The 12,972-nt window shown below is 41.6% G+C and overlaps 2 protein-coding genes across 2 annotated transcripts in view; both read right to left on the bottom strand.

Annotated features, from left to right (window-relative positions):
* Positions 1-4,508: 4,508 nt before the first annotated feature.
* SARC_04796 (hypothetical protein) lies at positions 4,509-5,597 on the bottom strand. The gene has a single exon (XM_014301356.1). It carries the CDS (start codon positions 5,567-5,569, stop codon positions 4,685-4,687), a length of 885 nt encoding a protein of 294 aa, XP_014156831.1. The 5' UTR covers positions 5,570-5,597; the 3' UTR covers positions 4,509-4,684.
* A 2,925-nt stretch (positions 5,598-8,522) lies between these two features.
* Positions 8,523-12,972, bottom strand: part of SARC_04795 (hypothetical protein) — an 8,007-nt gene continuing 3,557 nt past the window's right edge. The window contains exons 5-9 of the mRNA XM_014301355.1: positions 12,692-12,735; positions 11,523-11,697; positions 10,695-10,788; positions 9,758-9,839; positions 8,523-9,254 (exon numbers count right to left, since the gene is read on the bottom strand). Coding sequence (XP_014156830.1) covers positions 9,032-9,254; positions 9,758-9,839; positions 10,695-10,788; positions 11,523-11,697; positions 12,692-12,735 — 618 coding nt within the window. The 3' untranslated portion in view covers positions 8,523-9,031. The remainder of the gene's footprint in view (positions 9,255-9,757; positions 9,840-10,694; positions 10,789-11,522; positions 11,698-12,691; positions 12,736-12,972) is intronic.

The raw sequence follows: 12,972 nt of genomic DNA, 5'->3' as shown, positions 1-12,972 counted from the left end.
ATATACATATATATACATAGATACATAGATAAATAGATACATAGTACAGTTGTCACAGGCAGCACACCATAACAGCTTACTTGGCATTTTCCGCGGCGATCGAATTGAAAATCTGTGAGAAACTAATCCCATCGTGCTCAAGCGGTACTGTCATCGTTCTGTTGTTATTTTTTCTGTGATGTCTCCTTCTAGTAATCCGCAATACACACGTACAGGCCTAATACATGTCACACGACGTACTATTGATAACTTACACTCAATGCACTGCGCAAACGAGGTAGAGTGTGTATCACGTATCTTATAGTTTTAATTGTATAAATACTTAATACATACCATTCATCTTCAACCAAAGTATGTACATCTGTATTTGTATAACCCCTTGTCTATCTGTTTTATTACATATTTAGTATTTAGTCGGCTATGAAAAGGTTGTCGAGAGTCGTGCCAGAGTCAAGACTGCAAGTTGCACTCGTTTTTTGGATTTATTTTTCCCGCGCGTAAGCTATCAACCAATAATAATGTGATTATGTCTTAAAAACTCATTGTACGGAGATTTAAAAAATAAATACCGATGTCTGACATGTGGTGTGGATATATTTATTTGAGATTTGTTTTTAGAAAAACAAAATTGAATATCAATGCACAATAAACTATTTATATTACAGCTTCTTCTATTTATAATTTGGCTATGCACAGGACTGTTTACATATCAATATTTCATTTCATATTTGATGAATGTGCAAGTCAAACACGGATGTTGTATTGATATATTGATACAAATATAGGACGCATAGGCTATGCTGATTTTTCTAAAATCGAAGCTGTTACCCAAATAGATCTGCGGCTGAAAGGAAACATACAGAAGAAAACGAGATGATGGAATTGTAAGGCCACCTTTAGCTATAGGCATATGTAATAAAAGATACTGGCATACCTTCAGCATACAGTTGAGTTCGACCTATGTAGTTTCTATATATTTAATGTCGTATTGCTCGATCTCAAATTGCGGATGTTGACGACATCTAAATTTGTGATACACAATATACTTAAAGTATGCTAGCATAAGGAATGAGGACAGGATCCAATGTGATAGTGATGATTCATCTCACTTTTAAACATTCATGGTCTGTTTCCAGAAGTTCAGCCTAAAAGTGAACCCCCTCCGGCCGCATAACTGAAAGATAAGTACGCCAAAATGGAACCGGTCCCACGAGAGCCCCTTGCAGTTTCTCAGCACTTCAGACTTAAAGACTACACTTCCCGAGAGCTTCCCGCGCCCTGAAATGTAGGCTTGTTACAGCGACTGAGTCATCCATCATTTGAATTTGTAAAAATTGGTTGTGCAATACATGCATCCAAAGTTCCCACATCAAAGGAATATGGAGGTGCAATGTGTGTAGCTCATTCGCAAAACTACTATTCTGATGGTATGCAGCAGTAACGATGGTGGTGATATTTTACCACGGATGTACCCAACGATTTTTCTGTGGAGGTGCAAAGTTTGTAACTCATTCGCAAAACTACTATACTGATGGTATGCAGCAGTAACGACGGTGGTGATATCTTACCACGGTTGTACCCAACGATTTTTCCAGACACACCAGAATAAAGTGTAATCCGGCAGTCCGTTTATTCCGAATGAAAACTTTCACGCACCTACCGGAACCGCACTCAATGTACGGGTTACGCATTTAATGGACTGGTTGTTTTGTAGTATATCTAATTTTGCTTCCGAATTCATAACAATGATCCGATCCATGCTTCAAATGCCTCGTTTGAGAAAGAAACGAATGTGGCACACGAGCTATGCTAGCTTCAGTTACAACCTTACATTCATAAGCCAAAGATAAAATAGATTCGCTGTCACGTACGGATCCCGATATTGATTCTCCATGTTACTATAAATACACGACTAACAATCAGTAAAAATCACGAGATTGGGGCCCAAGCTGCATCTTGATGGTTATCACACCATTTGAGTCCGCACCGTGGCTGTCTGTGGTAGTCAAGTGAGATTTATCTCGACGACCAACGGATAAAGGAGCACCTGATACAAAAAGCGCATGGCAGAAAAGACTATTACGATTACTTTGGAGAGCGTGATACCGGATGTTCAATATTTGAACCAGAAGTTGAACCGCTTTGGGGAGCATTGTGATATCGGGTGTTTAATATATAACCATATGAATATTTGTGACAACCAGCTTTGAATCATCTTTTCAATTGAATACAGCATCATTTTAGAGAGACTCAAATTAGTCACAGTAGTCTCTTTACACATGAGTATATAAACGTGATGTGGCAAACGGGTTTAAGTATACTTTCGTGAGGAAAAATAGAGGCAATAATTTGAATATCACATTGATGGATGAGTTTTCAGTATGTTTAAAAATACAAACTTGAGGGAGGCAATACTGACAAATGCCGCTTGCGCCATTTTCTTCCCTGTTCTCACTTTGAAATATGCATTTGTCCGATTTATGGCTTGACGGTCGTTGGCGTTTACATTTTTGTTGGGTAATATAAATTATATGTGCATTTCAAATACCGGCGTGTATGACTGTATGTATTCTTCGAGAAAACGAGAAAAATGAAGACTGAAGATGTAAATATCCACTTATTCCACTACGACTGGCACTATCCAGACTCCAGAGGCCCTTTCTGCTGCTGGCTGTGCAGCAGAGAGTAGAGACCGCCCACTGCACATTGCACAGGTAGAACAGCTACAGACTACAGAAAGCAGCCTTTTCAACGAGCAAGCTATGTAATTATATTTATGCACACGCGCAGAGCACTGTAGAGTGCAGCGTGCAGCGTGCAGACTCTGCAGTCACTGCAGTGTGCAGTCCACTCCAAGACCCGAGTCCAAATTGTTTTTTTCATAAAAAAAAAAGCTGACTTGTGAAGTTGTGAGTCAGGTTTTATTGGGTTTGACGGCTGACCGTCGGGCTCGTCATCATTGGGTTTTGGTTCTGAGGGGTTTTAAAGAAAAAAAGAAAAAAAAGGCATCCAGTGTGTATTTACATAAATAAATACATAAATATTTACTGTACCCCTCTGAATTAAATATACATTGTTGTTTTTTTTAGAACAAAAAGCAATATACACAATATATATGGTGAGCACTGAGAGACAAGTGGAGGCCCAAGAGGCAAGAGCTCACTATGCATTTATGGGGATTTTTTTTTAAATTTACTACTATTTTGTTTTCCTCTTTTTGTTTATATTTTACAATTTGCAATGAAAAACAAATGGCCTGTATTTTGATTCTACCTTCTAAATTTAGTAAAATATTTGACAAATTTAACAACAGTTGTAGTTGATTACTTTTTGGAGGGTGGTAGGAGATACTCTGGGAGTTTGAGGGCTAGAGCCGGACACAGATATATATTTCTGGTTTTAAATATTATGCATAAAATATATAAAATACTTTCATATTGGATATGTTGATTGGAATACTACTATTTTGTTTTGCACTACTTATTACCCTGAGTTGAAGGGTAATCTAGATTTACGCTTTAGATCCTAAACAATAAAATACAACAAATACCGTGGGGATTTTGTGAAAAACATTTATTGTTTTTTAAAAACAAACAAAAAAACAAAAAAAACTCCACGGCGAACCGCGAACGTCTGCGTCCTGTTAATTGCACAGTGCGAATTGCGACATGTGACTTGACAGTCACACACTAAAATAAATAAAAATACCCGATTTCCACGTGACCACGACTCCTTTCCTTAGTCCCAGTTTTTCAAAATTGCCACCCACAGAGCAGTTTAGACTGTCAGCACATCACAAATGCCCTCTCTACTGGTAGGCCTCTACCTCCTACTAAAAGTTAGTACCATAATATGCCTGATCGGACCGCCTAAATGTCCGAAAGACATACAGTAAGCTTTATACGCTCTTCAATAGAGGGTGAGCGTCTCTGACTCTCTACCCTCGGTCTTCGGTATCGAGTATCGATTCTCGAGTCCTCGACTGAAGGCTCTCTTGTGTTGGCGTCTCGAGTCTCGAGTCTTGACTTTAATGTCATATAGATCAAATTTGAAAATATATTATTCGCGTTTTATTAATTTGGTGTTTGATTCGCAAGGCGCAACAAAACATATACTATGCTGACCCTCTCTGGAGGATGGGGCTCTCTGAAACCGAACCGGAGTAGAGGGATGACCTCCCCCCCCCCCCCCTTATGCCTGGCACAATGACTCAAGCCTTGATACTGTAGTTTATGTCTATCGCGACACGGCGCATAAATAAAATAACAAAACATATACTATGCATTGATGCATGTCCCTCTCTGGAGGATGGGGCTCGTTGAAACCGAACCGGAGTAGAGGGATGACTTTTTCTTTTCTTTTCCCCCTGCTGAGGGGTTTGATTTATGCCTGGCACAATGACTCAAGCCTTGAGACTGTAGTCTATGTCTATCGCGACACCGCGCATAAATAAAATATATTGTGATTCACATCATATATGAAATTCAACAGTTTCAGTATACAACAGGTGAAGTTTTACAATCGACTTTTATTTAGACTATACTATTTTTAATATGTACCTCCAGACCCGTAAAATGGTGGCCCAAGATTTAGTTTTCTCGCTAAGAATCTTATATAGCTCGTTTTAAGATCGTCACGCTACGTATACATTACTGAACGTTCACCACTCGACCAGACCGACCTTTTATCCTAAAAGTGAGTTCACTGCTGCAGCGTAGTTGTAAAACAGATGTGCAATTATCGAGCCACTCTCCTCTGAGTTTCGACCGGTTTCACGGCAGTTAAGGCAAACTACGTCACCCATATGTTTGAATCCCCACGCACTGAAAGGTACACTAGTCACTACATCTTCATCGTTCATAACCCGTATTTGAGGGAACCGCATATGGAAACTGTCAGACGTGGCCACATCAAAAGCGCGCGGTGATGCAAACGTATATAACTCGACATTATAAGTACTAAATTGGTAATAAGCGGCCGCGAGGATGTTGGCGATACCTGCTCCACGACTATACCCAACGAAGTTGATTTTTGACACTCCAGAACAAGATTGATCAACCACTCCATTCATTCCCAATGAGAAGTATTCGTTGTAACCATTCACAAAACCATCAAATCCACGACCAACGTATTGTCCATTGTAGTAGATAGCGTCGGTTCCGAGGTTCAAGTTATCAATCCAGTCCTGGACATCACCTGATCCGGCGATTGAAACCCAGCATTCGTTGTTAATCACATTTACACTCAATGCCTCGTTAGAAAATGTAATTGGATGAGCCGCTCCTGCAATACTGGCCGCAGTGACAACTTTACTTTCGTATATTGTCGATATGGATTCAGTCACATAAGGAGTTTTACTCCAATCCTCATTGTCAAATGCCCAAGACCACCAACTAGTGCCACGAGCCTGAGGCCCTAGTTGCATCTTGATAGTAATCACTCCATCATTTTCAGCATCGTTGTTCGCCGCAACGGTTTGATTAGTTTCTCCTCGACGTTCAACATTCACGGAGGCTCCTGCTACAAACAGTGCCTGACACAAAAGGCCTGTAACGACTTTTGAATACATGATGATGCGGATTTATAGATGAACAACTAGATAGCAGTGTAAGCAAATCTCTCGCCAAGTCCAGATTATTTATACAGAGTTTCGCTTGTGCCGGAGTCGAAACTAAAAATATCTGCGATTTACAAGATAATATGTTGGAGGTACTACGTAGCATGGCTTTAGTACATTGTAGAGGTGAGTGGTGACAACTGACACCGCAGAATAGCGCCCCCAGTTAATTTGTACATGTGCCACGTAAGAGCCTAAGAGGTTGCAGACTGGGCCCTTATAAGGTAATGAGTAAATGCCTGGTTGTGGGCCTGTGGTTTCACAACTCTCTGCACAATGTCGAACGTCGATTGTTGAAGACAGATTCGAATTTTGAACTCTCTCTTGTTGTGTGTGGAAAAGCCTCTGACACAAGGGCCAAGGCAGTGCGATCATGAATTCATGATATCGCTGATATCAACTACATAGTGCCTCTAGAGGTACTCACGTTTTGTTTAAAAAAACCCCCCCAAATTGTTGTTTGCAGTTTTGAAAATACACTTTGCACTTTGCAGTTTGTTGAACTCTCTCTTCTTGTGTGTGCACTGTACAGTTTGCAGTTTGGCGTTTGCAGTTTGCAGTTTGCAGTTTGCACACCTTTCACCTTTTTGGTTTGTTTAAAAACCAAAAAACAATATAAAAATAAAACGTAAATAGTTGGTACAGAACTCCAGACTTGATAAATTTTCTTTTAAAAACATATATATATATAAATTATCGGAATGGAGTGCCCATTTTTTAAATTTTTATACTGTCACTATTGATTATTCGGTATCTGTTTGATAGAGTGGACAACTGGAGTATTGGAAAATGAAATAGTAAATACACACAACAAGAGAGAGAGAGACGGAGTAGAAACACAATCGGCAATCGGCAATCGGCTGAGTTGGTATCCGACAACGACGACACCACCACTCGCCAGAATGTGGCACGAAACGTCGTACATGTCGGTTGGTTATATGTCGGCCTGACATGTCGCCGACATCGGCCCCCCATAAGAGTGTGGGCAAGTCGTTTAGGCAAATGTCGGCGTCGTTTACCAACCAAGGCAACCGGCAGTACATAAACTGGCTTCGTGAATACGTAATTCTGATGAATCGTGAACGCAGAAGAAGCAATTCGCAACTCCAATCAAGAAGTCAGAACAAGAGACGGGAGACGGCCAGACACACGTCGCACAGTCGCACTGGCAGTCTGACACACTGGCAGACACTGACTGCACAGTGCACACTGTGCAACGCTAAGAGTTGTTCAACACACGTAGTGTACTTCTCAAAGGTAGATTGCTCTCGCTACTCTCTAGAGTAGAGAGAGGCTTTTGCTTTGACTTTTGACTTTTGAGCCCTCTACTAATTACAACTCTAAGTATCTCATTCGTTACCACACGGTCACGCCGCTGCACCTGAGAGTATTCCAGAGTCCAGAAACTCCAGAGCATACGTATTCAATTTTAAAACACTATAACGGTTATACTGTGATCAGAAGGGCCTACCTATTTTCTTTTATAGGACTGGTTCCTATCGTGAAAATAATGCACACTTTATTGTTTAGACCCGCAAGTTGCACCTATGAGCATACAAAGGACCGCATAAGCAATACAAGTTTAGCGTAAATGTATATTTATTCGGAATACGTTGTACGGTTTGAGGTTAGCTCCAGAGTCCAGACTATTTACCAGAGTTTCCATAAAATAATAAATGACCTATAAAATAGTCGTGACTCGTGAGTCGTGACAACTGTGAGTCTGCGACTCTGAGTCTCTGAGACTCTGAGGACTGAGAGACCTTACTCCTGAGTCCTGAGTCCTCAGTCCTGGTATCTCCCGAGACAGAGTCTCAGAGGGAGACAAGAGGGACCGAGACCTGTGACTGTGAGTGATGAAAGGCTGACGACTGATGTGTCTCGAGTGTCTGCAACTCAAATACTCCATTGTCGCTACAGTCTATACTCCTACACTCATACAACAAAATAATAGTTTAAAATATGTGATTATCATTTGCACTTATTGTTTCGCACATGTGGATATACTCTGACATGTGCCAAGCCACTTTGTGGTACGCAGGAATCCAGGATGCTTTAAATTTTATGTTTGTGTCTGACTCATTTCAAAAGAGTCACAAACTGCCGGACTGTGAGGCCTGGCGGCTGGCGCCTGTCGCCTGGAGACTTGAGACCGGACTCTCTGGAGCGCTGGACGTCCTGTCGTCCTCTCTCAGTCTCTGGGGTAGGGTGACTAGTAGTGTGGTCTATCTCACTATCTGCTATCACTGTGAGACTTGGGTTTGTGACTGGAGGGCGGAGGCCGGAGCGTCCTGGATTCCAGGAGACCTGGGCAGCTGGGCTCATATATAGATTTTATAGTCGTTGCTACTTGCAACTGGTGGTTTAAAAAAAAATACAGGTCAGGCCATCAGCACGATATACGTCATATATTATTCGACCCGGTAATAGTCGGCGAGTTCGCGCCCGCGCCAATCGCCAGGTCGGAATTCGCTATTTCGGAAACTATTTTGTGGAGGACTGGAGCCTGGACTCCTGGAGGTCACTTGTCGCTTATACCAGAAAGTCAGCTTGTCGTTCAGATTTCAGAGTTCAGACAGGCTCAGAGTCTCCGCCCTTCGGCCTCGTACTTTTATTTAGAATATTGTAAAATTATAAATTACAACTTCGGGCGTTGTGCGTCGGCGTCTCTCAAGTAGACTCTAGCTGTTTACCGACGTCCGACTCTCTCCAGAGAGGTATTTCTAATGACTCTGGCTGGACGTCGACATATTATATGCAATGATGCATAATATCGAAATATGTACTATGACTACTGACTAGTGAGCAGTAAGCACTGAGAGAACTGTGAGCAGTGCAACTGTCTCCACACTGTCCACAGGTTGTAGCCTCTTGTGTAGGCTGTAGGGCGTAGGGCGTATGTAGGGTCGTAGACTCATATAATATTTTTTTTAAATATGTAATGCATATCTGGCCCGTCTTGTTTTTCTAAAAAAAATCTACACCATGACGATCCCGTTGCTTAGCTACCCGTCTTCAGTCTACAATATCTGTTGATACACATAAATTGCAAAGAAAAGCAGATGATTGGTCTTCTAAACAGCTACTTCGTCCACGGCGCTCTGGAGGTCAGGGCTCTCTCTGAAACCATCGATCCGGAGGAGAGGGATGACTTTCCGTTTTCTTCTCCCCTCCAGAGACATGCTCAGTCCAATTCAAGTGCAATTCAAGTGCATGTGTGAATGGTGTGAATGCCTTTCATATGATGGGCAGAGTACTTCGGCCCATTCTGCCCAATTCGATACAACAAAGGCGGATGTGGTTAAAGAGGCCGGTATATACATCCACTGTAACCCCCCTTTTGCTCGTTAAATATTGTCCTCTTTATTCATCTACTTCTAAGTCAAACGAAGTCTATAAAAACATACGCTGCTGTCATTTGTGTACGTTATCCTTACTACCAACAATTCCCACCATGTGGTTACTTGTAGCGGACCATGATATTTTTCTGCCGTGACGTTTAATCTGAGTGTGTTGTGTCCCCGGACTTGTCGGCAATGAATTACTGCTGCCGTTTAATGACTTGAAACTCGAGGATAGTTCGGATGACGGTTCGGAACTGGCAGGAAATCCATCCAGCACTCTCTCACGCACGAATCTGTAGCATATACGACCATGTGTGCAAGTTTTGATCAAGCATTTTTTTTTCGCAGTAAGCACCCTTTTCGCAAGCCCGTATCCATCTATCAATGATATACACTTGCTTCTGACACAAATAATAAAAACTTATTAATTAAAGACTTTTGATATGTGTATGCCCCGTGGGGTTGGTCTTTGCTGTAACTCATGCTTAGAATGCGAACGAGCCATCTTTTGACCAATAATAAGATTTTGTTCACCGTACAGGACATTGGTCCGCCACAATTATTCAGTATCCGATAAACAATCCCTTCAAGATATTCAACTGCAAACATGCGACAAGAGCCCTCTTTGCGATTAATGGCAGTGGGGAGTGTGTGTACCCAATTTTTCTACCTACCTTATGGTAATGGGATGGTATAATCAGATAAAGAAGATGTTTTATGGTAAGCCGTGGTCATTGTCTGTATATGCTCATTCCTGTACACTCGGCTATATAGTAGTTTGAGTCATGCAACTTACTTTAAAAATCGGCTGCAGTATTCCGGTGGCGGCACGACCGAAACTTGTTTGTTGTGGTGAAGAACGGCTTTTACTAGGTGCTCTGGTATACATATTGTATTCGAAATAGAACGTGAGTCGATATATGTCTTTATATGGATATGACTGAGAATATGCCATAACACAACTTTAGAAGAAGCTCACGACAGAAAAACCGTTAATAAGAACAACTGAATTACCTGTCAACACGGCGCAAGCCAATCGCCAGCGTTGGATTAAATAGTTTTAGATATCAAATAGTTTTAGATTTAATAAGTTTTTCCGCAGAGTGTGTACCGAGAAAATGTAGTGCGCTGCGATACACCAGGAACCACACACATCTACAAACACAGGACCAGTGAACCGGTAGAATACTCATCGGGAGTATTAATTCAATCCCCTATGACTGTATGCAGACTCGAAACGGAATATACATGCAGAGATATTACAGCATTGAAATGTACACTATGAACACTGCATACGCTATATATACGGTATACGCCTACGGATTTGCAAGAAATCTAGTCATATGAAAAACACAAATGGCGTTACTGGAACGTCCAGCGTAGTGAGAACAGTAAGCGGCTATCGAATACAACTAGTCACGCGATTCAAAATAACAGAAAGCAAAACAGAGTAGAGGATTGTTTTGTATCTCGTATGCCCAACAAGATCACCCAACGACGATGAGGTACCGAACTGCGCTTGGCAATAATCGCACACACCAACACCCTCAACACCCTCAACACGATGCAGATGTTGAATTGGATCGATATGGAGTAGACCATCAGTGGAACACAACTCTTAGTCTGTACTAATTACGTATGGGTGAGGAATATTCGAACACAACTACACACTTGCTATGAATAAGTAGTAGTGCTAAAGACCACTATGACATGGGACAGGGTGTACGACATACCTGCTTGCTTAATGCCCTCGAATGTTATCAACGTGTCGATGATGCCGATGAATACCACGCTTTCTCCCCAAGTCACATGGCAATAATCGTTCACCTGGGCAATGAGCAAACACGCATGTGCATATATTTTAAATTTATACTCAGTATGAGAGGTAGATCCACGTGTATGTACTATGCCCACCCTCGACCCCAATCGGGGCTCAGTATCGAGTCGACTGAGGCCTTCCCTGTGACAAGAAGCAATCTCGCGAAGCTTATATTTCTACTGTTGTGAACAATACCGCACATCACACCCCGGCCATACAACGAGGCGACAGCCAATCAAATGCGATGTCCAGGAAATCAGATTGCAACGGATATGTATTGTTTGCGGAAGTGTCACCCGTCTGTGAATCTATTTATAGACACGAATACTCTCCCGTGTGCTAGTACAAACATATACGCAAAGTTCTCTAAGGAGAGAGGTGTCCCTGACGCACCTAAAGTATGCGAGTTCATGCAAGAGAATACACCAGCGCCTAGGGGTTTTTTTGGGGGGTTTTAGGGTTTTGTGATCAGTATACAGGTATATCGCACAACTTCGGTGGTTTCTGAACGACCGAAACCACTGCGAGTTTGTATCTTGGACTGGAACTTGCGCACCAGAATATGTCTAAGTATGTATAACCTACATGCTTGCACGTGCTACTTATATCACCAGAATATGTCCGAGTATGTATAACCTACATGCGTGCACGTGCTACTTAAATCATCAGAATATGTAAGTATGTATAACCTACATGCTTGCACGGGCTACATATATCTTACACGCTTGCATACACCACTTACTTCCATGGTAGCCAATGGACCAAAGCCACTTCCGGGCTGTATTTTGGGCTCAAACCGGCGCACCAGATGGCGGGCGTGGTGTTCATCCAGTTGTGTGTGATGCTCAAACGCCAACGACTCGAATGTGTGGTAGTCTAACGACGCAAACAGCGGAGGAGCGCCCCCTTCTCCTGATCTGTGTAAGGGAGTACAGGCGCGGGCTTATGTATTAGCCGAAGTTGTGTATGCAAGCATGTATAGTCAGTTATGTATGCTTGCATCCTACCGATAGTTTAATATATACGTACTACTACGTGGGCTAGGCCAAGTTTAGTTACGGGGGTTGCTAACATGTATGCTTCTCACGAATAAAGGATTTTGCGTATACAAACTGCTTGTATTTGCAATGAAAAGGAAGAATGTGACAGACCCAGCTGAATGATGGTATTCTATAAATAGAAGTAGCAAACTGCACGGGCGCAAACCTACACGCCTGAACGTATCTAGTATGTAAACCAGTATTGTCAGGTCGGAGGAGAAGGACACACGCATCTTACAAAGTAGCCCTATGCAGAATCAACACATGAAGTTATATAAAAAAACAAACCACAATCTTCAGAAAAAACCGCACGGATACCCCAAAGAGGGCGCTAATGATGGTATTCTATAAATAGAAGTAGCGAACTGCTAAATAGAAGTAGCGAACTGCACAGGCGCATACCTACGCGACGTGCAGTCTCCAAATACCTCAATATGCCTATAAGAGTAAAACAAACCTACAAAAATAGCACACAGATTACATCACAACACAAGCTACTTTAAAACAAAGCACAATCTTCAGTATAAATCGCATGGAAACCCAAAGGAGAGTGCGTAGCCTCCAGATACCTTAATATGCATATAAGCATATAACAAACCTGCAAACATAGCACACAGGTTGCCAATACTACATGAGCTACTTTTCTTTCGCTATCCGCATATCTCCGACATGTGCTGTATAGATACCTCCCGGCTCAGCTGCATTTAGAACTTGCACACATGCACGTATATCCATTACAGCAACGCACAGAGTTGTTAGGGATAGGGTTTAGACCTTAAGGTATAGGACATCTACACGGAAACGTGTTCATATATTCCAACAACAAAGGCAGTGCCACAGAGTAGGGGTCATCTGAATACGTTTCACTTACTTTGTCAATTGCTCGTACTTATCCTTTAAAACTTCCTGATTTTCCTGTGGATACAACAATGGGGCACAGATTAGAACTCAGAATGTATGTTGTGCATATGTACATTTATACATATACACACACACACCCACACCCACACCCACACACCCCACAAACACACATATATTTATGTATATATATGTATATATATATATATATATATATATATATATATATATATATATATATATATATATATATATATATATATATAATATATAATATATAATAATAACTAATAT

This window comes from Sphaeroforma arctica (assembly GCF_001186125.1).
Source record: "Sphaeroforma arctica JP610 unplaced genomic scaffold supercont1.283, whole genome shotgun sequence".
Taxonomy (NCBI): Eukaryota; class Ichthyosporea; order Ichthyophonida; genus Sphaeroforma; species Sphaeroforma arctica.
Note: the sequence above shows the minus strand (reverse complement) of the source record. Positions and strands in the feature narration are given on the sequence as shown.

What these genes read in the sequence shown, in the direction of transcription:
- SARC_04796 (XM_014301356.1), bottom strand. Translation starts at nt 5,569, where the DNA reads ATGTATTCAAAAGTCGTTACAGGCCTTTTGTGTCAGGCACTGTTTGTA.